Raw genomic sequence first — 25,048 nt, forward strand, 5'->3', positions numbered from 1 at the left:
ATCTTAAAAAAAAAAAAGAGAGAGAGAGAGAGAGAGAGAGACCCAGGTCCTTTCCTCCTCAGAGAAAACATTGTAAAAAGCAGGGATGTTTCCCACACTGTGATGCTGGCACCACTCCCCCACTCCCACTCCCCTCCTGATCCTGTACTTCATCTGTTTCCTGAAGAATCGCTGATGTCTGTGGCTGGCAGGTCAAGAGCAGCACAGCTCTGGACGGACATTAGTATCTGCTGTAGTCCAGAAGCTTTCGGGACTCAGGCTGTGGAGTGGAGGGTGGGGACCAAAGGGAGGGCACAAGCTGCAAGGTGGCAGGAAGGAGGTGTCCCGGGAGGCTCAGTGCCCAGCTATGCCAAGGAAGGGTGATGCTGGAGGAGCAGAGGAGGAGGTGGGGAGGGCCAGAATAGTTTTAGGCAGAGTCAGCAACACCTAGAAAGGCTCTCTGAAAATTGCAGACTTGGGATTGCAGGGAAGACAATGTCCATAAACTTGAGACAAGGTGCACCCCTCCAAGGGAGGTGAACTTCATTTTTCTTGCCTCCTTTTCCCCGTCTGTAAAAGGGCAATCACAGCCTAACAACTCGCAATCATTATAGGCTAGTGACATGGGGTGCTGCACCCAGCACTGTACACAAACTGTCACTGAATCCAAATGATGCTGTTCCTTACTGTAGAGGCAAGGACGTGAGGCTAAGGGTGGTTAACTTACCCGAAGTCACACAGTGCTAGAAACCAGGCAAACTGACTCCAGTTCTCAACGTGAACCTCCAAAAATAGTCATTTCCATACTTGCAGTGAGGAGTAAATGGCATACAATGCATTCAGCACAGATCAGGCACCTAGCAAATGTTCAATAAACCTTGGCCATCATGGGCTCAGAAGCTCTAGAAGTCCTTGAGGTCAATGTGTTTTGCAATTTAGAATGTTTCCAGAGAGTAAAAGGCAACCCACAGAAGGGAAGAACATACTTGCAAATCACAAATCTGCGTTAAGAGCCTAATATCCAGAATATATAGGGAACTCTCACAAGTCAACACTGCCCAAAAAACCAACTCAGAAATTGGCAAAGGATCTGAAGAGACATTTCTCCAACGCAGATATATGGATGGCCAATAAGCACATGAAAAGATGCCCCATATCACTAAAAATTAGGGAGAGGCAAATCAAAACTACGAGATGGGGATCCCTGGGTGGCGCAGCAGTTTGGCGCCTGCCTTCGGCCCAGGGCGCGATCCTGGAGACCCGGGATCGAATCCCACGTCGGGCTCCCGGTGCATGGAGCCTGCTTCTCCCTCTGCCGATGTCTCTGCCTCTCTCTCTCTCTCTCTCTGTGACTATCATAAATAACAAACAAACAAACAAAACAAAACTAGGAGATGCTTCCTCATACCCATTGGGAAGATATTACTGAAAACAGGTATTGGTGAGGATGTGGAGACACTAGAACCCTTCACTGCAAATGGTGCAGTACTGTTATGAAAAGCCGTATGGGGATCCCTGGGTGGTGCAGCGGTTTGGCGCCTGCCTTTGGCCCAGGGCGCGATCCTGGAGACCCGGGATCGAATCCCACATCGGGCTCCCGGTGCATGGAGCCTGCTTCTCCCTCTGCCTGTGTCTCTGCCTCTCTCTCTCTCTCTCTGTGACTATCATAAATAAATAAAAATTTAAAAAAAAAAAAAAGAAAAGAAAAGCCGTATGGCAGCTCCTCGAAAAATTAAATATACAATACCATATGATCCAGCAATTCTACTTCTGGGTACAGACACTAAAGAACTGAAAGCTGGGATTCAAGCAGGTGTGCGCGCACCGGTATTCAAAGCACTGTTGTTATTCACAACAGGCAACAGGTGGAAGCAACCCAAGCATCCACCAGGAGATGAATGGGTAAACAAAATGTGGTGTATATATACACTAGTATACTACTTAGGAAGGAAATTCTGGCACCTGCTACAGTATGGATGGAGCTTGACGCCCTTATACTGAGTGAAATAAGTCAATGAGATGTCAAAGTACAAATACTGTCCGAACCTCTATCAAGTACCTAGAATAGTGAAATTCGTAGAGTGTGGCCGCCAGGAGCTCAGGGAGGAAGGCAAAGGAAACAAGCTAGTGTTTCGTGGATGCAAATTTCAGTTTGGGATGAAGAAAAAGTTCTGGGATGGATGGTAATAATGGATGCATGACAATGTCGATATGTTTAGCACTACTAAACTGTATGCTTTGGAAAAATGGCCGAAATGTTAAGTTTTATAAGTGACCACAAAACAAAGAAAAAAGACTGAAGGGTTCTCTGCATAGTGCCTTGCAGGCAGCTAGAAAAGCAAGCTTCTGGCCTGCACATGTCTACCGTAAATGCACTCCCTTGCTCCCAGCGACTTTGCATGGACCATGAGCCAGTTCACATCCCAGCCAGTTCTGAACCAGCATCTACTACCCCATCGTTATGCTTATGGACCTGCAAAAAGAAAAAAAAATTCACCTCCATCTGGATTCTTTTCACTGATCTGCATGGCCTGGCTGTGTTCTCTGCTGCTAGTCAGGGAGGGCAGGGTCATGGCGGCATGAAGGAGCTGTGGCCTGAACCTGTCAGTGAATCCCGGGCTCTAACACCAGCATGCACAGGCCTGTGCTGCTGAAGCAAATTCCTCAGGATTGAAATACATGGGCTTTTTCTCCTTTAGTTTAGAAAAGTTGGAAGGAAGGAAAAGGAAAGGATTAATTTGGACTTGTAACAGAAGAAAACTAAAATTTTTTTTTCTTGTTCTAAAAGACTTATACTCACCATCTTGTTCCTACGGCCAAGTCATTTCCATTAGTCCTTAGTTTACTAAGTTACAAAAAAAGACTGGGTCAAATCTTGAAAAACAGAATTCTGGCTTAACCAACGATATTAGGAGTATGTCCTAAAAACCTGGAAGCTGAACATTCTGTCTACTTGATTTTAGAATAACCAAATTCACTTAAGGAATGTGTCAAATGTATTTGTGTATAATCCAGGACCTGGAATGCATCAGTCAATGTGGCAGGTTTTCGGAAAAACACGCTGGTATTACTGAAACCTTGAAAAGAAAAAAGGCAACTGCTACTATACAACTCTGCCAGCAAATGGGAAGCAGAGCTCGGTGAGCAAAATTTTTATCATATTAAAATAGATATTTTCATATGACCATGAAATTAAAAAACTTTACAGATCATGTGTGCTACAACCATTTAAGTATCATCACCCACATGAACAGAACCAAAATAAGAAAAAGATAGGAGGACACAACATGAACAGACCATGACTTTATTGGAGCTTGACTCTGCTACAATTATTACAAAACAAACAACTAAAGGTAATTGGGGCCTATAAGGTGCAGGCTGCGTGTTCCCGCAGCACGATTACGTATGAACGCGTTACAGTATGTTCCTTAGAACAGCTGCAGCATGTGATGGTGAATAGGTTACTTTCAATCAAATTGGGTTAGTTTTTTCTTGATTTTAGTCATTTTCCTTCACTCTATTTACAGCAGAAAAGCCAGAAAGTTTACTTGCTGTTCACCTTTGCGTTTTTGCTAAGTAACCTGCTGATGCAGTGAATTCTGAGTGCATCTGTAAGATTTAAATTGTCTGTGGTTGATGTCCAAATAAAAATGGACCAGGAAGGAAAAAAAGAAAAAAAGCAATGAACGACTGAAATATATTTACAAGTTAGCTTTGAAAGACCATTTTCACTGCTGGTGGAAAACAGCAATGTGAGTCTCCATGGATGTTCCCGCAAGATCACTCCTGGCGGCTCCGACAATGGGTAAAATCGCTTTCATATTCTTGGTCGTAAACATATCTTAAAAACTTCTCGTGTACAAGATAAAATAAGGAAATTTATTTGGAAATAATTAAATTAAAAGTAATCAGTGGTTGAAAAAAATAGACCTATTGAAATGCGATTAAACTGCCCATATAGGTATAGACCGCAGGGTACACAAGCTGGGCAAGGGTTCTAACAGAATCTTGGATGTGGTTTCAATAGAGATATCCAGGTCTCAGCTTGGTGGCTTAGATCCTGTGGGAAAGGATTAAAGACCCTAACAGAGGAAGATGGAGAGTGCCCTGCATTGTGGTAGGGCTGGGGGGCAGGCAGCCCCGCACTCCAGTATCCATCTGACCCAGAAAGACCTGGCAGGGTGTGGTGCTGGGTGAAGGGCCGAACTGATGAGCCGCAGAGCAGCCTCAGGCCTCCGGCTATTTAGGGAGGGTAGTCTGAATCTTTCTGAGGGCAAGCTATTAGGAAGAACAGTATAATATATTAGTATTTTAAGAGATCATTACAGGAGTGTTAGAGGTCATTCTAAATTTAATTACTTCACATGACATAAAAGAAAGAGGGAAAAAAAAGTAACATTTTTTTTTTAAAACATAATTAAGAGTTCGGTTAACAAATCGTTGTCATACTTTCACAAACAGTAAAAATGCCACAGACAAAAATGACCTATTTAAGTTGTGCAAGTATATGACACATTGCAGGCATTATAATTATCTTTTTCAAATCCGGTAAATCAAAACAGCAGCGAGGCCAAACCACATTTTTTCCTCTCCATTAAGCATATTTTCCTTGAAATGAGGTAAAGCATGGTACCAAGTGCAATGCTTATCTGTGCTACACGAACAGAACAGAAGGGGAACAAAGCTATTACACAACGCAGCATAGTTAGGACTATTGAAAGTATATTATAAGAGAAATTAAAAATCTTTACAACGAAGGTTCATGCCGACTAACCTCCACACAATCATCATAAAGGAACTTCGTAGTTGCTTCAAGACACACTTCCCCAGTCCCTCACACACGTGCCTGCAGCACCACACACCTCCCACTAGCAGGGCTTCCATATTACATTCGGTCTCACGTTGCAATCACAGGAACAAAAGGATGACACACACAGGGACAGGAAGGGGGGGCCACATAGAGTGATTTTCTTCCTCAGTTAATGGATGCGAAACATTTCAACAAGCTAAACTGGGGGAACTTTACAGCATTAAAAATCAGCAGCACGAAAGCGTTCATAACCATCTTGTATGTCTCACTCAGAGTTTTTATTTTTTAACTTAGTAACCAGGGGATCACAGAATGCGTCCAAGTGTGAGTCACAATTTAAAATTAGCTATCTTTCTCCAACAACAAAAAAAATGAAATCGCTAAAGTTTGCTGTTGATAAAATGTTTTGAATGGTAGCAGGAAATTTGAACCCCTGAGAATGTATGACCTAATCATATCCAAGTCTGAACTTTTTCATATTAACAAAAAAATATTCTTCTTAAGGTTACAAAATATATTGAGGCATTTTTCTCCCAACGGGAATGGTAACTGTGAAACAATCTGGTTTTGGTGCCAGGAGGCAAGAGGATCCCTTAACGCTGGGATTAGTGCATTCGACACAATGCAAAGCCCTAAGCTCCTGGCATCAGGTAGTTTATAAATTAAGAAGAGATCTGCGATCTAACTTTATCACAAATCACCCTCACAAGTAAAATTCACATCCAGCCTTACTTGTTAATTATACACGTTTACAGTTAATATAATTCAAGAATTGCTTGGCTTTAACTTGCTAGGAGATCTTACGCTGAGGTTTTTGAAAAAAAAAAAAAAAAATCTAAGGTTTCCAATCAGAAACAAGTATTTTAAAAATGAGTCTACCCAAATTAATTTGCTCAAAAACTCTTTTAATAATTTAGATTGCAATTTAAATTTAAGACTGGAGACAACAAATAACGTTGGAGAAGCTTAACATCCCCTTCACTCAGGTCTCCTTAGAAAAAGCAGCGGACAGCTCTCTCCATGCACACATGCAGAGGTGTTTCTCTGGGGGTGAGTGGTGCAGATAAAGCAAGAAGTACAGTATTCCACTGTAATGTAAAACAAAAAATGCAGCATTATATGAAGCATCAAGTAAAGAACGATGTGCTGGAAAACATTAGACACCTCTGCTCAGCTTTCTTCGACTTCAAGCATAATTAATGGGGCAAATTGCAGCAAACCTCTACTGGTGTGTTGGTGGGAGCGCAAGACCGACCCACAGCTTTTAAAAAGGTAAATTAAGAGGTATTATAGTTACAGTGCAAAAAAAAAAAATTAAAATTTCAAGCATAATACATAAAACATAGCACCAAACAGGAGGGAAATGCATGCAAAAGAAAAGAAGAACTGAGGTATTTAAGTGAAGAGTGCCTACAAGTCTAATTAAAGAAACTTCGGCAAATGCCTAAAAATGTCTTTTTTTTCTTTTCCAAAGATGGAAATCATGAGCTTGTTTTCCTAAATTAATGACCTAAATCACAGATGTATCAAAATTACGGCAGTTTATCGCAAACGTTACACTCCCATGGCATTAACAGCACAGCTTTGGTAGGTGAAGAATGCACACGACACTGGGACAAGTATAGTAAGACATTTAAGTGAGAAGACTAAGGGTAAAGGTGCTCTGTTTTGCTTCTTTAAATAAGTAACCAGTCAATTATAAAATCTGCAGCATATTTTAGGTGTGATATGTCTAGAGTTTATCTTGTTAGAGCAACAGCCTCCAGGGCAAAACTGTTTGCCACAAACAATTTCCATCAGTGGAACTACCTAGCAGGAGGTTTTTAGTAAAATCAGGTATTTAACCAGAGATTATTTTTATTATGGTGCTTAAAAAAACCCATAGACTACATATATAATATTCTGGTTTTCAAAATGCCTTCAGGACACGTATGACAGAAACTCTAATATAATCCTGTAATAAGTTAAGTCACAACTACACTAGTGAGTTGCAAACATCACGCTGTCTCAACATCTCAATGCATAATAAAATGAAGGGAATGTAAAACAGTTTGTTCCAAAAAGATCAGAAATTAAAGAACGTCCATGAGGGTTTCACTTTTAAGGCAAGAACCTTTTGTATGTAGGACTATGTGGCATGAGAAAACGAAAATTTGATTCACCAACATGCCAGCCAATGTTCATTAAAAACCTGTCCCTAAAAAAAAAACAAAAAACAAAAACAACAAACAAAAAAAACCCACCTGTCCCTTACTATATTAAGTGCAATGACGACCGGGAGACAACATCTTACATGACAGAATGTAGAAAGAAAAGACAGCACAGGCATTTTCTCCCCCGGCCAACCGCACCATTCTCCTGGGCGCACCCGCCAAGGCCAGACAGGTGCCAGCGCCCACGAAGAAGAGGGGAGGGCGCTCGCAGAACCTAGGGGCTGTCTCAGCTGTAAGCTCCTTGGCCTCCTGGCGCTATGCAAAGCTGACGGAAATTAAACTAAAAAAACAAAACCCCAAAACAAAAAATAACTGTCAATCATTATTTGAACACTTGCTAAATGTCATCATTAAAGCACTCTTGTGATTTTAAACAAAGCAGAAGTGAGGAAAGAAGACAAGATTGTGTTTGCGCAAAAAACTAAAACTACAATTAGTTCCAAAATTTTTATACATATGTTAAATGTTTTATTCTGTAATCTATCTCGTTATCAAACAAACTTTAAATTTTGCCTTCGATTCATTCCGCTCACTGTGGACTTTAAATCATCCTTCTCAATTTAAATAGTTTTCCCCCTTAATTCTGCTTTATGTTTTTTTGTTTTGTTTTGTTTTGTTTTAAAAAGGGGTTTCAGCTGTTGGGAACCTGAGGTTGATTGGCTTTGAGGCTGCGTAGGGCTCTTCTTGCTGCTGCAGACTTGGCGATCCTGTAGCTCCGGCCGACGCCTTTAAATTTCCCCTTCCCTACCACTTCCACCGTGACTCTGACCTTGCCGTCATACGTCCTCTCAGCCGGGCTGTAAAAAAAGCCAAACAGCTGGAATCAGAAGTCAGAACTATTTATTATTATTGTCAATCAGCACTGGGCACGCGCTCTGAGGTGGAGGGCCCGGGTATGAGCTGACGGCACACAAAGGAAACGTGCATTACACGGTGGCGCGGACGCCAGCAGACCGGGCTGAGTTTTCCTCTTTAACCCAGCATTACTTTATAAAAGCGAAAGGAAAAGTCAATCAGACTATAAACGGAGAGTACATAGTGCATGCCCCAGTATAAATACTTCTCCGTATCATTAGTTGATGGCATCTTTGACAACTCTTCCAACTCTTGTTTTTAAGTAACTTAATTTTTTCCATGCACAGTTTTGCTTACCTAAATTTGGCAGTTTCTGGTTCCATTTCAAGCAATTCTCGCACAGGGGAACGGGGCACGTTTGCAGAAAATTTTTCTGTAATCAAAATGAAAGAGCAATGTGAATAATATCCTTATAGTTGTTTTTAATTATGATTTTGTTTCTTTCAAAGGGAGCACACAGTACCTATCAGCGGCCGCATCATAGGATAGTACACCTGCCAAACCATCTCCAGTGACATCCCACTATCCATGTAAATGGCACCAGCAAGCGACTCAAAAATGTCCCCCATGGCCTTTGGAACTTCAATGTCCTCTTCTTTCTCTTCATCCTCCTCAGACCTCCTAAGCTATTTACACAGAGAAAAGTGATTTGTAAGGAACAAGGCCATCTTAAAAGGCATTCCACAGCAGTATGTATCTTTTCTTGGATAGGACTTTTATTATACCTTTAACAAGGGTAACAATACCAACCATTTATAGCAACCACCTAGTACATTGTAGTAAGTTCTTTGCAAACATCTTATCTAGAAAAAAATTTTTTTTCCAACTTCTCAAGGGATAAAAAAACTCTTCCCAATTTAGTATGATTCTATTCTCAGTGAAGGGAAAAAAGAGTACTTCTAAATGAAAACAGAAACAACACAAAATTAGAAATAGTTAATAAATGTATTAAGCAAAGTTCAAATTCACTCGTAATCAAAGAACTGTATCTTTAAACAGTTCTACCCCCTAGCGGCTCCGCAGGCATTAGGCTGAATACTAACTAGTACAGCAGTGACAAGGGTGTACAAACTGCTTCGGCAAGTATAAACCGTCACTTTATGACTGAGAAATTCTACTAGAAGATAGATTCCACTGAGTTCCCTTTTTATTAAACCCCTTAATACGCATTCACTATTAAGAGAGGACTGATACACAGTATTCAAATTAATGTAATAAAAAACTTAGGTATGTTATCAAATGTCTTTTTAAAATTTCCTAACTCGTTGATGCAGTAATCCCATCCCTAGGAATTTATCTTAAGGAAGTATTGGATATAGTCACCACACCCATGTTTACTAAAAACCCGAAATAAAAAGAACTTAAATATCTAGCCACAAAGGACTGTTTAAATATGTTTCATTATAGCCATAAACTGACTAGTGAGCAGCCACTGAAAGTCATAATGCCAATGGATACACGGAAAATGGTCCTCAAAATATGAAGTGAAAAGAACAGGTTATGTATACTATGCATAATATAATTCTATCTTATGTTTTAGGTATGCTTATGTTTATATACATTAGCAAAAAAAAATCACAGAATGTTCATTTGGTTATTTCTAAGGTAGTATATTTGCATAACTTTAGTATTTCTTTTTGCTTATTTGTATTTTCTAAAATACTATTTACTTGTGAAAGAAAGAAAAAAGAAAGAGAAGGGGGCTCTTGTTTTTTGTTTTTTTTGTTTTTTTTAATTTCTAAATGGATTGTTTAGCCACACAGAACTCTATATAAACCACTTATAATGCTGGCAGCTGAGAAAAAAAGACATTGGTCATACATCACAGTTTTGAGGTAGAAAGGAATTTTAAAACTTATCGAATTTAATTCTCTCCTTTCATGGATGAAGAAACTGAGGCCCAGAGAAGTGGAGAGACTTGCTTAAGATCCGACAGTAAGTTAGAAAAGCCAGACCACTGACATTTCCAATCAGTTTTTGTAACTTCTAATACCTATGTTTACACAAAGGAAAAGAATGAACAAAAATGAACAGAGTCACCATGTCCCACTGCCATCAAAAGAGAACTTAAAACTAATTTTAGCTAATTCCTCAAATTCTTAGCTTAAACATTTCTAAAGAATGAGACGAGAAATAATCCTAAGTACACGAGATGGTTCTCATTCCTAGTCCCACTGGTAGCTGTGCTCCACCTCGGACCATTAACCTTGGAGGAGTACACACGGGGCAGAGTGGGTTCTCCCTCAGCACAGGTTCTGCATTGTTTACAGGGTAGGACACTTCGCCTTGAGGCTATACTTCAAATCTCTCTCACAGCAAGTCAAGGAAATGCACTAGTCTCCAGCCACAGTTTGGTGTGATCATAAAAAGGGAAGGTATAAAAGTAACCAGAGCAATTAAAACAGCCACTAGAATTATGAATAAATTCCGACTCCTAGTAAGAAATCTCCAAAAGTAAGGAAAACAAAGGGATCGGAATGGGGAGAAGCGGACCTGGGAGTGCTCTCCTGGGTACACAGGTATGCAGACGGATGGCAGCGAAGCATCAGAGGAGAGTGGAAAGATCTAAGTGAAATTCTTGCTACAACACTTCCAAATAGCTCACAAACACATTAAAATTAGCTCCATCACCAAAGAACCTTTGGCTGAACTTACAACAGAAGCCTCTCAAATTCCAATGGTTAAGATTTTAGAAGGTGGGTTTTTAAAAGAGATTTTCCTATTTTCAAGTCGAAGCAGACCATACATTTGTGAGGCTTACCTGAGACAGTACCAGCGAATGTTTTCTGCCCCATTTTAACAGAAAGAAAGGCAGAACAAACAGCAAGGAGCCCTCACCAAGGTTCCAGCACCGCTGGGGGCAGGGGCAGGGGCAGGGGGAGGCTGAGCTGCTTTGGCTGCTGATCAGGTGGCGGGAGCAGAAGAGAACCGAGCTGACGGCCCCTGGTCCCTCCTCTGCCCTGGAAGGGCACATGCACCATCGCACCATCCCACCATCCTGGGGCAGTCAGGTTTAGACCTAGAGAGGGCAGCCATCCCTTGGTGGTCCCTCCCCCATCCCGAAGGCCGGAGCCCCCTGGGGCAGGTGACCCCCCTGGGCCAGCTCCTGCCAGCAGAGCAGTGACCATGCACTCCAGCAGCACTAACCTCGGAGTCCATGCCCTGCATCTCATTCTTCTCCAGCTGGAACTGCACGAAGTCATCAATGACATGGAAGAGCTCAGGGGAGACAGCTTTGAAGTACTTGTGGTAGTCGTACTTGACCGCCAGCGACGCGAAGATGGTGTTGTTGACCAGTGCGGACCGCAGGTCGGTCAGGACGCCCGGGGAGTGCTGCCGCGGGTCTTCGTAAAGGTGCTTGGTTATGAGGTAGTCCAAGATCGCATCTCCCAGGAACTCCAGGCGCTGGTAACAATCTGTGGGCGGCCCAGAGCGCAGGCGTCAGCTCACACAAAATGGTAACCCACGGTGTGCCTTGCCCAGGCCCACCCTGAGAATGTTGGTGGGCTATGTTTTCGTGAATATTCTTCAGTGACAAACCATGTGACGTGTCACACTAACTACAGCCTCTGGAAATTAGGTTTGATTGGCAAATTAAGCATATTTCTTATCTATAAGTTAGACTCATAAAAGCCTTTGGTGGCCCAAAGGCTACTGCTCCTACAGACAAGACACTGGCTTGGGGGGCTCATCAGGATGGGCCCCCTCCCTTGAGCACACTGCTGGCCAAGCAGATAGTGGGTGCCGCCGAAGCCACAGCCTCACTCACATGCTGGCGGTGGGGGCCAGACGCTGTGTGTGCACCCCACACTCAGCCCTCAAACACCCCATGCACCCCGTGCTCTGGCCCTGCGCACCCATGAACCCCCACACACCCATGTACCCTGCGCTCTGGCCCTGCGCACCCACGCACCCCCACATACCGGCCTGTATACCCCATGCACTCTGCACTCTGGCCCCACACACCCGGTGCTCTGGCCCTGCTCACCCACGCACTCCCCACACACCGGCCTTGTGTACCCCATGCACCCTGTGCTCTGGCCCCTCACTCTGCTCCCGCACACCCCATACACCCAGCATTCTGGCCCCATGCTCTGCCCCCACACGGCCCACCCTCTGCTTTCCTACACTTCCATGCACCCTGCGCTCTGGCCCCGCGCACCACTCCCACACTCTGCTGTGGCCTCTACGTGCCGCCTTACCCCCACTTGGGAGTGAGCGCTCCAGCAGCTATGCCTCATCACCCCAGGTCACAGCTGCCACCTGGGATGCCCAGTCAGTAATAGAAAACCCTCTTCTCCACCTGAGAACAGAATCTGACACCAACAAGGGCCTGACAAAGGAGAGCTGGGGCCGTGCACAAAGGCCTGAGCCGGCATGGGTGGGCTGCCCACCCTGGCCAGCACCCATCTCCTCACCGTGCCGAGCAGAGCCCACTCAGGCCAGGAGGCTGGGGCAGGCACAGATGAAGTGGTGCGTCCGGGGCACCCAGAAGTCCGAGGCAGAGGCCTCACGCCGCAGAGGCAGGAGGAACCATGCATAGCGGCTGCTCCACAAAGAGAAACAGCGCTCCGTTCCGCCAGTCCTCCCAGTCCAGAGCCAGATCAGTTTTCACTTTTTGGTTTTATCCTCTTCTGATCATCTTTTCTCATACAAAATTTATGCTCAGCTTTGGTATTCTAGATTCAAGCACTTCTTACTGATAGAGATAAAACTACACAGCCTTTTCACAAGCTGAAGCTGACTGCAGTTCCAGGCGCCTCATCTCCCTTCTCATCTAATGGACTGGCCGCCTGCCACACAACAGAAGAGGAAAACCTGGAGGGCGATGCCAAGTGAAAGATGGCAGCAGAATCAGAGGAAGCACGCTGAACCTTCCCCCAAAGAAGTTTCTTTTAACCCACTCATCTTTAGATTAACAAAGACCTTAAGAAAGGGGTCTTAGGGAAGAACAATAAAAGCTGTGGAAACACACCCAGGATATACAAATAAATCAAGAATCATAAATACCACTACACAGGCATCAGGAAGACACTAGGGAGGACACCAATGGGAAAAACACAACAAAATACGAAGGTCCAAATTTCTCCAGCTGTGCAGCGTGTGAAATGACATCTCTTGAGAGTAGTGGGTGGCCATGCTGCCAGCTATTGAGGGTAAGGAGCGGTGTGTGCTCCCAGAGAGAAGAGGGAAATAAAGCCACCTTCATTTTTCCTTTGCTCCCTCCCTCCACCATGCATTTTAAGCACCAAGTCTGTACATGCACAGGTCGCTTTTTTTTTTTTTTTTTTTAACAAGACAAAATAATGCAGTTAACACGAGGTCACAGTTTCAGAGCAATGGAGTTTGGTCTGGGGCTCCTTACCAGTAATAGTATTGTAGTGGTAGGAGGCATGGGTAAAAGCCTGTAGAAGATAAGCCTTATTCTTGAATCTGTAGTTGATTTTCTTTTCAAAATTCTCAAAACCCGATATAAGGTGATTCAGTGTTTTATCTGCGTCCGGATGATCAAACATACACCTCGGTGGAATCTTCAAACAGCCATACTCCAAGTCTTTCAACACAGAGGGACGTAAACTGGCCACAGAGGCAGCAGCGCGGCCCCCTGAAAGGTTCTTTTGTTGGCTGCTGAAATTCTCCCTAGGAGGGCACATGGTCTTTTCCCGATCGGTCCTTTTCATGACCGGGAGCACCTTGAGCCCCAGTGAGCAGAGGAAGAGCTGAGCAGCCCTCTCGCCGCAGCTGGTTAAATAGCAGCCCAGCAGGGCTTCCACGCAGTCGGCTATGCTTTTGTCCGCAATACACTGCTCAGTGTGCAAGTCGTAAGAAATGGACTGTTTCCCCGTGTCAACACCACAGTTTTCTTCTGATGGATTCCAGAACCCCACCACAAAGTCATCCTCTTCCACAGCTTTGCTAGGATCCAGATAGCACATGGCATCCCAAGAGCTATAGTCAAAATCCTCAAAATCTGATGAAAATGGCATACTACCTAAGGAGGATTTTTTGGGCATTTTCCATTCGTATGCAGAATCAGTGGTTGAAAAAGGAGAGAGAGAAATTTTCTTTACAAAAGCTCCTGATCCCATTAACATGTTATCTATAAATTTGATATGTTCCTGATCATACTCCAGGAAATCATCTTCATAATCGGCGTCCTCCTTCGGAGCCCTCCACATTAGATCCTCCTCCTCCTCGTCGTCCTCCTCAAAGTCCTCGTCCAGCTTGCCATTAGCCAACATGCAGTCTTTTGTCTGAAACGAGGAGGAATGGGGAAGGAGGGGAGAGACATAGCTGCTGTTTTTAAAAGGGTTTGAAACTCAATAAAAGCAAGGGTTATGGATAATTTCAAATGACAACCACAAATACTAAAAGGCAACTTTAAAATCACGGCCATTTGTTTTCAATTAACATAAAATAAGTTATTTAATCATATAAACAAAGTAAAACATGTTCTTTGAATGTTCATTTTCTAAGTTATAAAATGACCTTTATCCAGTATGAAGCTTTAAGTCAGGGATTTTGAACATGGGTATAAAGTTAAAATTAATGTCCATGAGGCAAAACTTCAGCTAAGAAGTCTTACTCCAGCAGACACACAATAAAAGCACTCACATGCCGATCACAGAGGTCTATTTTGCTGACAAAGTTTTAAAATGTTTCAAAAAGATTTTCAAATTAATAAAATTAAATTCCAGATGCAGAAAAAGCATTATCTGTGCAATAAAGAGTATAAATATGAAAAAAAGATAAATTACTTTAGAAATCTGTAGAATATTAAATATAGGCAAGAGGGTTTCACACAAAAGGTTTTCTCCCCATTTCCATTTCAAATTCAAGTACATTTGCTATAATGTAAAACTAGATTGCCTGCTTGAAAACTAAAAGTGATCACTGAACTAAGCTATGAATCTGGGAAATTATGCTTTCCCCTCCACTGTGCTACAGTAATCAGAGGAACAGATTATAGCATAAATGACAAAAATAGAAGAAAATTTAGACTAACATGAAACACAACAATCCAATTTCTGTCAGAAGATCTTTGCTAATTCCAATTTCTTTGGCAAAAGCTTATTTGTGAATGACAACCTTAATAATGGGCTAGGATTCAGTAATGATGTAACTTTTTTGCAATGCTAAAAGATGCCAAATTTCAATAGTGCAAGAAATAAAAAAAAAAAAAAAGTCAAAGTAAAAAAAGACTTTACTTTGTGGGAGAAAAGGCAAGAGAGTATGCTTCAATTCTGGTAGTGACAGCTTTCCAGAGATTTCCTGACACAAAAAGTCTTCAAACTTGGTCAGGCATTTTTTAAATATTGCAAATATTTCATTTTAAGCCAGACTCAAAAGGGATAGAGTATTTGTTTGAAGGTAAAGAGCAGTGAATCAAGCCATGTATCTACAACTATGTACCTTTATGGGCTGGTTTGGAGTTTTTTATGAAAAAAAGTTTGTAAAACTTTCCCAAGAACGTGGAAGAGTATGAAGAGAACCTGTAGTGGCAGATCTCTAGGAACTATTTCCTGTTAAAAATCCTGTACTTTCCCAAGGTAACATGAGATGTTTTGGACTACTGTTTGGTCCTTAACATAAAAAAGGCAAATTATAATTAAAAAAAATTAGAGTGAATAATTCTTTAATTAGAAAAATCCTTATGTATCTTTAGTTTTAGTAAGATGCTGCCATAGTCTAAGATTGACAGTACACACACACACACACACACACAATCCCAGGAGAGTAGGTTCTCTCACTAATAAGCTATGTGATCTTGGACAGAGTTCTTTAATGTCTCTGGGTTTCAGTTTCTCTATCTGCAAAATAGCGGGATGCTACTTCATTAAATGGTTTCTGAGAATGCTTCAAGCTCCTAAAAAAACCACCCGCATAAATTGCTTCTCTCCTACTGTTCAAGTCAACCTGAGTCATTAGCCACTTCGGCATTCGTATGCAAAGGTTTCTCTTAAACCTGTTTGCTGAGGAGTGAGGCAGGCAGAACAGGAAAGCGAGCACACTCTTTCCTATATCATTCATCATTCAAGGCCTTATTTCAACTAAGTATAAACTACTGAGTGAAAATATGAATGTGTTTTCAATGTTTTACCAAAACCAAAGTGCCAGGTCATCTGAAATGTTAAGGAAAACACGAAATTTGTTTCATTTTTTTTTTTTTTTTAATCAAAGGGACTTGTCAATGTCACTTTCATGTCAATTTTTTACAAAGCCAATTATATTATGAAACTTCAAGGCAGAATAATTATTACCAAGATGTTTTTCATAGATTTGCAATATTTTCTCTGAAGTCCTCCAAATCTACACATTTTCCCCCAAGCTTATACCTATTTCTAAGTTATTTAACAAATGTATTTTTCTGCATTAAAATATTCTCTTAATGCTTTTCTGGAGAAGTTCAATTTCTGGAGAAGTTCAATTTCTTTAAACATCAAACGCTGCATGAGTTAAAAATGTACTCCATAAAGGGGTAAAAATCAAAAATCAGGTCGGAGAGCAGTGGACCTGGGGAAAACTTGAGACCAAGAATTAATTAGCACAGGCATATCAGAAAGAGGACACAAAAGCCTGTCTACTTAGAAAGGATACTCTGTGAAAGAAACCCTAGCCTCACTGTTGGCCTGAGGTAAAAATTAGTAACAACGATGCAGTCTCTAATGCAAAATCAACGGCCGCAAAATGAAAGCGGCCACAAGATCGCCTTCGGCTTTGGCAGAGGCACCAGTGCTTTCCAGCGGCCCACCTCTGGGTGGACGGCTTTTCCAGCTCTGAGGCCCTCCGAGGTGCCCTCTGGTGGCCTTCAAGACAAGACAAAACGAAGCAGCTGCATCTAATATTTGGCCCTTAAGCCACTGGCAAGATTTAAACTATTTCCAGAAAACTACAATCTTTATGATTTTTTTTTAAGGTCATCAGAGAAGACCTAGTCCTAACTGAGAAAACCCTGACCTGCAGAGCAAGGCTTTACTGAAATTATTTCACAGACTGAAGATCACAAGTCATTACTGAAGAGTCATCTTACTGAACAGAGCGCTAAGGATAGATGACAGATTCTTACACATAACAGTGAAATGAAATGTTAAGGGAGTTTTGCTTTTTTTCTTGTTTTGAGTCACAGCATCATATATATTTATGCTCCTGAAAAAAAAAAAAAAAGGAGACAGAATCCTCTCCCCGTCAAAATAACAGTTTCTAAAATTCAATGAAGAGACGGTCTATTTAAAGGAATTAATTCACTATACCAAATACCTACTCTACTATAAATACACCATGGAAAGGAAACACAAAAGTTAATAGCACAAAATTCTCCAGTTCACCAAGAAATAAATGCTTCCAGTTACCAAAAACTTACCATTTCATCTTTTTCCCATTTATCTGTGTTACTTTTGTCTTGGTTTACTACATAACCAGGAGGAAGCCAATTCACAGGGGGATCAAATATTGATACCACCATGCGGCTGGGCAGTCCCTTCTTTTTTCCAAGCCGATACAGATTACAGTTGCTGACCTTTAGCAGAAAAAATTTTAAGATGCTTATCTGCATATGATCACTGCTGGAATTCATACCAGGCAAATAAACATATTTTTAGCTCAATGCTCTTCATATTATTGTATCTGATCATCAATTTATTCACGACAGCAAATATTATATTCCCATATATTCTACATCCTTCAGTGTAGTTAGATGAGAATTTCTGATTTTAAATGCAGATTAGAAAAAACTGATATGCAAATTCCTTACAAAGTCAGAACAAATAGTTCATACAATTTCAAACATTTGGAAATACAACCTAATGATATTAAATGCAAACTGCCAACTGGGACTATCAGAATAGAAAAAAATCCACATAAAAAGTCTAAGATGTCACAATATTTTCAAAGACATAAACGGGAGGGAATGCCACAACTCTGGCTATAAAGTGGAAGTTGGCACTGAACAGAGCTAAAATAATTTCATACTCCTAGAATCTAAGCCACAAACATAACTTTAATTACAATTATTTTCTCAAATATCATTCCTTTGTTTTGGATGGCATTTCAAGATATTTTTATTCAACCATTTTAAAACAGAGCAAAAGGTAATATTACTCACAACAATAAAATAGCTTCATTGTTTACCCTCTGGTGTGTTTTTCCTATGGACTCCATGTCCTCCCTAACTTATTCAAACTGTAACATTTTTATCCAGAGATGTCTAGTGAAAACCTGGAAATGAGGATCTAGAACTGTCAATCTCATTTTCATTTTCTACAAATGGGGTTCCTTTTTATGCAAATACTTCATAAGCCCCTTTTCCAGGGAAGCTCAACACCACTGAACAGGCACCTGCCACGGGAGAAACACCTGGTCGGGTGCCCCTGAAAGAACAGAGTCCACGAGACTGAGGAGCAGTCCCTGCAGACGACCCAACTGGGAGGGACAGGCATCTACCCGTGGCACCACATGCAGCATGCTATCGGAACAGCTCTGGTAAATGCCAGCATCCCTGTGCCTATAAGGGATCACAGTGTCACAGAAGGCAACGAGAGGATGAAGATGGCAATCATGTTCAAAGTTAGATGGAATCGTGGGCAGGAAGGAACAGGAAGCAAAAGCTAAGGGCTCTGAGGTGCAATATGGGTTGGGCAGAAACGGGAAGAGCACTGGGAGAGGAACAGAGTGGGTGTGCATGTGCAGAGCCCATATGGAGACTAGCCAGGGGCTTAGATTTGGTCGGGACACAGGACGTGTCTGGAGTGTGAGCACAGACAAGGCCTTCCTTTGACACTGGGCTGAGGGAGTAACAACGATCTCTACAGGAAATAAGGAGTCAAAGCTTTCCCAGGAGACAAAAAGATGAAATTTTTGAAATGTACATGAACTTCTTTCTTACCTAACAGAAAATATGTACTATTCCTTCCTAGTCATCCTCAGGCTCTGACATTTTCTTCCTACACCTTATGGAAATCTCGTTTGTTCTGACAGTTTGATTATCACTCTTACAGAGACTATTCCCCCAAACCTTATCTAAATTATCTCAATACTTCAGTGAATATTCCACTTCATTTTCTACGAAGTCTGAAAACGCTACACCTATGTCACCACGAGCACCACCATTGCCCTAATTTCCCAGCTTACACACAGTCACCCTGGCATCAGAGGCCTCTCTGCCCTTCATTACACTGACAGGCAGCAAGGAGGGTGAAGGGTATGGGCTCTCACCTCCATCACCCCCAACTCTCTGATTAGTTAGGTAACCTTGCAGGAACTAATTAGTCTCTGGGTAGAGTTTCTCCATCTGCAAAATGGAGACACAATGTCTATCCCCCAGGGGCTCTCTCAGAAGACTGTACATGCGAGGTCTATAAAACACCCGAGGTAGTGTCTGCTGCTATAGCGTGACATCAGAGATTGAGGAGTGTGGTGGTGAAGAGCTAGGTCCCTAAGCCCAGACTCTCTGGGCTCGGCCACATAGTCTCATGTGACCCGCGTCAAGCGATCGTCTCTTGCCTCAGTACCCTCATCTAGCAACTATGGATAATAGAAGTATATACAACTATAAATAAAATTACAGAATAAAAGTGTACAGAACTACATCAGGCAATTTACAGAAGGTGGCAAGAGTAGTGTCTGGCTAAAGGAGGCACTTGCTGTGAGCTACAACTCGCATTCCCTCTGAAATACTACTCACCTCAGCCCTCTCCTCACTGCCAGAACTCCACAACTAACCCATTTTCCGCTTGCATAGATTCAAAGCCCCAACTGATCGCTCAGCTTGGTTTGGTTTCGCTTTTCCACTCAGGCTGCACTCTGCTGTCAGAGCCATCGTTTACAACCACCACTTCATGAACATTAAGAGCCACTCATGGGGCACCTGGGTGGCATAGTCGGTTGAGCGGCCGATTCTTGATTTTGGCTCAGGTAATGATCTCAGGGTCGTGAGATTGAGCCCTGCATCAGGCTCCGCACTGGGCATGGAGCCTGCTAGGATTCTCTCCCTCTGCCCCTCCTCCCAATATCTCTCTCTCTCTCCCTCTCAAAAAAAAAAGTAGAGGCTCTTGAGCTAAAGTGTCTTCAACATTCAAAATAAGTGCAAACTCCTTTGCCTAGTGAGACTAAAGATTTTCCACAAGAGCTTCACCCACCTGCCTTTTTAATCTTTTCTCAGGTATTTCCACACTTCTGACTGCTGCCACAGTCTAGTCAGAGTGCTAACACGTTCTGCCATTTGTTCATTGTGTTTACACACTATAAATCCACCTCTTCCATCAACGCCCTCTGATTACATGTGATACTCCTTCCTTCTAAGTGTTTAGGGCAAATAGCAGCTTTCTAAGTTATTTGTCAAGCAGGTACAGGTAGCCTTGTGATACCTCTTCTATCATCACTTAAATAGTGTGACTTTGTTGCTTTTCTTCCTTAAATCTTAATTCGCACTGGTTTCAGAACACACTCTTCCTTTGGCCTCTCAAGCACTGCTTGCTTGGAGCTCTGGCATCACTTCCTTTATACTGAAGAGTCACTGAGCTAGAGCACTGCTACTCTTTCCCTTCCTCACTCTCCAAAACCTCAAAGATGAGCTCCTCAATACAAGACTTGTGTTTTATTGATGTCTGTTTGCCTTGTGTGCCAGAATAGCATTCTCCTAAATAAATGCTAAACTGGATAAAATTAAAGCATGAGTAACTATGCCACATATTTCTTTATATCTCCCTCAGGATCTAGTAAGCATGCACACTCTCACAATGGTCCTAGGAGAACTGAATTCCTACCAATAAATAAGGCAGATACGGATCAGCTAACACTCGCCCAAAACCCAAGTGCCTCATCAGTGAAAAAGAGATCTCAGTCAACTCCTGGGTGGGTGTGCCACAGGCTCTAAGCAATCTCTCATCCTCTAAAACCATCCAACAACTTAAGCCACTTTTAGGCACAATGAATAGTTGGCTTGAACCATTCAGAAAAAAAACAGTATCTTACCTTTTTGCTTCTCATATATGAAAGGCGGCCCTCATGAGCATCAGGATAAGTGCAAAATAGATATGTGGTGATGGCATGCTTTAAAAAGGAGTCACCAAGCATTTCAAGCCGCTCCAGGTTAAATCCATCACTAGCATTTGAAAGGGTCAAAGCCTGCAGAATAAGTCCAGGATTTGGGCCAAGAGTCCTCGAGGAGTACCCAGGACAAGGGCTCTGCTCAGAACCCATCTTGTCCTTGAGCGCTCGAACAGCTTCGGTAGTACCAGGCATTGCGGCCGTCGTGGGACTTCCATCTGAGGTAGATTTGTTAGCATTTCCATCAAGGTATTTATTACTCAGTAGAGTACATTCATCGCTGGGCTTGGGCTGGTTCTCGTAATTGTATAAATTCTGAATGGGATATGAGGTAGTTGGTTGTACAGGTATTTCCTGCTTGTAGTAATTCAGCTGATTTCCTTGGCAAAAGTCTCTGTTAGCTAAATCGTAACTGCCATTGGCAAGATTTTTATTATAAGAAAGACCATTAATTGCTGTAAGATCTGTTACAACTTCAATCTGGAGCTTACCAGGTGACTCACTGAATAACGTTCTGCAGTTCACAGACATTTGGTCATGATTTTCTAGAGAGGAGGTTCTATTAGCACCTTGACGTGCAGCATTTTCAGGGACGACAATTGTGCTGTGCTTACAGTAATTTTCATTTTCAGCTGAAGAGGAGTTAGCAACTGAGATGAAAGATTTGCTGTCAATAGATTTTTTCCACCCAAAGTCTAGGTTAGGGTATCTGAAAAGACATTTTTATGACTTCATCAGATCCTTCAGAAGAGCTAGGCTCAGAACAAGAACAATGGGAATAAAATAAAGACATAAAATAAAGATCCCTATAAATCAGTTCCTACTTTAGAACAGAAACAAGTTTATAAGGCAGAAATCAACATTACTGGACTTCTGCACAATGTGAATCAGGGAGTGGGACTGTTCATTCACTCTTCTGCTTTCATCCACTGCTACGGCAAGCATGCTGTGGAGGTTAGGCTTGGGGTTGGCCATGGGGCCTGGACCCACTGTGTGGGCTGGAATCCCAGGCCCTCCAGCTGACCAGATGGTCCTTTATGGAACCTCCCCTGCTCCCTGGCTTCCCACACTTGGAAGAGGAGCTAATAGCTTAGGAGACTCACAGGGTTGTTCTAATGATTAAGTGACCTAATAAAGGCTCCAGCATTTAAAACTAGTGTTGGACATTATAATAAGTACGCAATAAACGCAGTTGTGACTATTATTATTTTATTTTCACGTTCCTTAATCCCTAGAACCATCATGTCTTGACAACTAGATAACCAAAATTAATCAAAATGGTTAAGCCAATAATTTCCTGAGGATGTGGCCACTTTCCTAGTGGGAAGAAAATGAAAAAGATAAAGAACATACTGAGGCAATTGCCATTTTATATATATACATTTATAAAAGAGGAAAGCAGGCTTAAAAGGTGAGCAAGTTACAAAGAACTGTTTCCATTTTCACTCTGACTGTCATCACTAGAGAAGGAACCCCTAGCCCTCTGTGACTTCACAAGGACACAGGAGTCAAAGGATGCATTTATTACATGTATTTAGACATCCGTGCTTTCTTTTTAACCTTGTAAGAATTATTTTATATAAAATTAAAACTTGAAATTAATCCAGTTGTTTTGCAAATAGGATTTCATGACCCATATTCTTTCTGGCTGACAGCACAGGCATACCTAAAATCCACGGGAAGTGATCGGACTCCCACGCCAGCATCGCTGGCCGTCTGGGCTCTTAGCTCCTCTGCGGTCAAAAGGCAGTGAAGGCGATAGAGTATACTAGGGAGACAGACTGCTTTTCGCCACAGTGACGCTGGAATTGGGTGTATAGCACAGAGCTCTGGAACCAGTATCTTTGAATAAGGAAAAATATGGATAAATATAAAGCAAACACACAAAAGAACAAAAAATTAAATTTAAGACTAATTTCACTAATGGATAAAGACAAAAATCATAAATACTAGTAAAAATCTTATTTATAAAAATAATCCTTTAAGGCCAAATGGGATTTATCCTAGGATTTATAGGGATGAATTGTATCAACAGACCAAGTATAAAAGCAAACCTTTCATACTTCCAAAAAGACATTTGAAAACATGTTAACACACAATACTACCTCTAACATATCAAATCCTAAGAGTTGGGGAACTTTTAAGAAATTCAGATGTCACTCAGTTAACTTGATAATATAAAAGCCAAACTTACCTCACGAAATATTAAATTATCTAATAACAAAGAACATATTACCTGTTTATTCTGCAGACTTTCCCACTTGGCTTTTCTCTTTTCAGCACTGCTAAGAGGAAGCGCTTTCCCCTTCTGATTCAAATGACGAGGTGTCAAAAGATTAAGTCTATAAAAATGTCAAAATAATTTTATCAAACAAAAAGTAAAAATAAGTACATTCTTCACAGTGGATCTACACCTTCAGTGTGCCTACAAGTCACCTGAAGAGCTCATGTAAACTGCAGACTTCTGGACTCCTGGACCCCATTCTGGGCAGTTCTACGTAGAAAGGATCTCCTGATATCAGAGAGTCTACAGGTAGCAGTGGGGACAGTGAACCTGTACATCTGTCTATGGACCTCTACAGATAATGCCTCGAGCAAAATTCAGATGTCATTTCTGAAACCCCTTACCTTGAAGATGTGTGGTCCACATCCAGCAGTGGCTGGTTGAGATTGGTCAGGTCAAGGTTGTATTTTGTTTTATAATATTCTGCAAAAGTTTCATACTCAGGGGAAGGAAATTTACTCAGTGGGGTAAGATCAGTGTATACATCAGCTACATAGAATCGATGAGGCTGATCAAAATTACGATATCTAAAAAAGAAAAATAATACACTTAAGACAACTACTCTCAACAAATTTTTTTTTTTTTTAAAGATTTTATTTATTTATTCATGATAGTCACAGAGAGAGAGAGAGAGAGGCAGAGACACAGGCAGAGGGAGAAGCAGGCTCCATGCACCGGGAGCCCGATGCGGGACTCGATCCCAGGTCTCCAGGATCGCGCCCTGAGCCAAAGGCAGGCGCCAAACCGCTGCGCCACCCAGGGATCCCTCAACAAATATTTTTAATATGAAAATGCAAATTATGATTTTAAAGTAAGTTCAAAGATTAAATATAAACAGCATTACTGAAAACTTTGATTCCAAATAATATATTTCAAGTGGATTCACAATGAAAAGTATATTTAGGTTACGGGAAAACTGACTCTTCACTCTACTATCATCCACATTCTAAATATCTGTGCTTCAAAAAAATAAGTAAGTAAATAAATAAATAAATAAATAAATAAATAAATAAATATCTGTGCTTCACTGACATACTAATGCTAAATAGTACCTTTAAATATCCCTTAATTTCACCAGTACAAACAGGGTAAAAAAACTTTCAATGTCCCACCAACTGAGCAAGCATGCACCCTGCGTAACTAATATGCTAACTGTGAAAGGTACTGACCTCATAAATGCACTGAGGGACCACTTACGGTATTAAGTTGATGATAGCTAACATTTAAAATACGGCTTTAGGGATCCCTGGGTGGCACAGCGGTTTAGCGCCTGCCTTTGGCCCAGGGCGCGATCCTGGAGACCCGGGATCGAATCCCACGTCAGGCTCCCGGTGCATGGAGCCTGCTTCTCCCTCTGCCTATGTCTCTGCCTCTCTCTCTCTCTCTGTGACTATCATAAATAAATTAAAAAAAAAATTAAAATATGGCTTTAACAAAAAAAAAATCAAGAAAGACTGAATTACAGATAGTACTCTAATTTTATGAGAAGTTCCTATATTTAAATTTATTGCTCAAAAACTCTATCCCCTAAGTTTTTACAAAATAAGAAAAAAGCATTCTGATTTACTACTTCATTGTACATAACGCCATTCATTATTCCTTATAAAAAGTTTGGGAAGCTATTATTTGCAATCAAATCCTTTAAGACTTTGGGGAGTAAGAAGATTTTAAGAAAGTCTTTCAACATCACTTAGATTATCTGAGCTGCACAAGGTAAAAAAAAAAAAAAACCCTCACACCAACAGTGTGCCAGGTATTGTTTCTTGCAAGACAAAGTCAACCAGGGAGAACAAGCCCACCAGGAAGAGACACCTAAACTTCCTATTAAGTGACCTCAATGCTAGAGCCCACTGACATTTCCAC

General features: G+C 41.6%; 1 protein-coding gene across 1 annotated transcript in view; it reads right to left on the minus strand.

The window, feature by feature from the left end:
- Positions 1 to 3,267: 3,267 nt before the first annotated feature.
- The window catches only part of DICER1 (dicer 1, ribonuclease III), a 72,730-nt gene continuing 50,949 nt past the window's right edge, over positions 3,268 to 25,048 (minus strand). The window contains 10 exon segments of the mRNA XM_072839810.1: positions 3,268 to 7,799; positions 8,155 to 8,230; positions 8,321 to 8,483; positions 11,005 to 11,273; positions 13,223 to 14,111; positions 17,219 to 17,374; positions 20,827 to 21,610; positions 22,568 to 22,743; positions 23,138 to 23,243; positions 23,530 to 23,712. Coding sequence (XP_072695911.1) covers positions 7,634 to 7,799; positions 8,155 to 8,230; positions 8,321 to 8,483; positions 11,005 to 11,273; positions 13,223 to 14,111; positions 17,219 to 17,374; positions 20,827 to 21,610; positions 22,568 to 22,743; positions 23,138 to 23,243; positions 23,530 to 23,712 — 2,968 coding nt within the window. The 3' untranslated portion in view covers positions 3,268 to 7,633.

The sequence above is a fragment of the Canis lupus genome, chromosome 9 (genome assembly GCF_048164855.1).
Source record: "Canis lupus baileyi chromosome 9, mCanLup2.hap1, whole genome shotgun sequence".
Classification (NCBI taxonomy): Eukaryota; Metazoa; Chordata; class Mammalia; order Carnivora; family Canidae; genus Canis; species Canis lupus.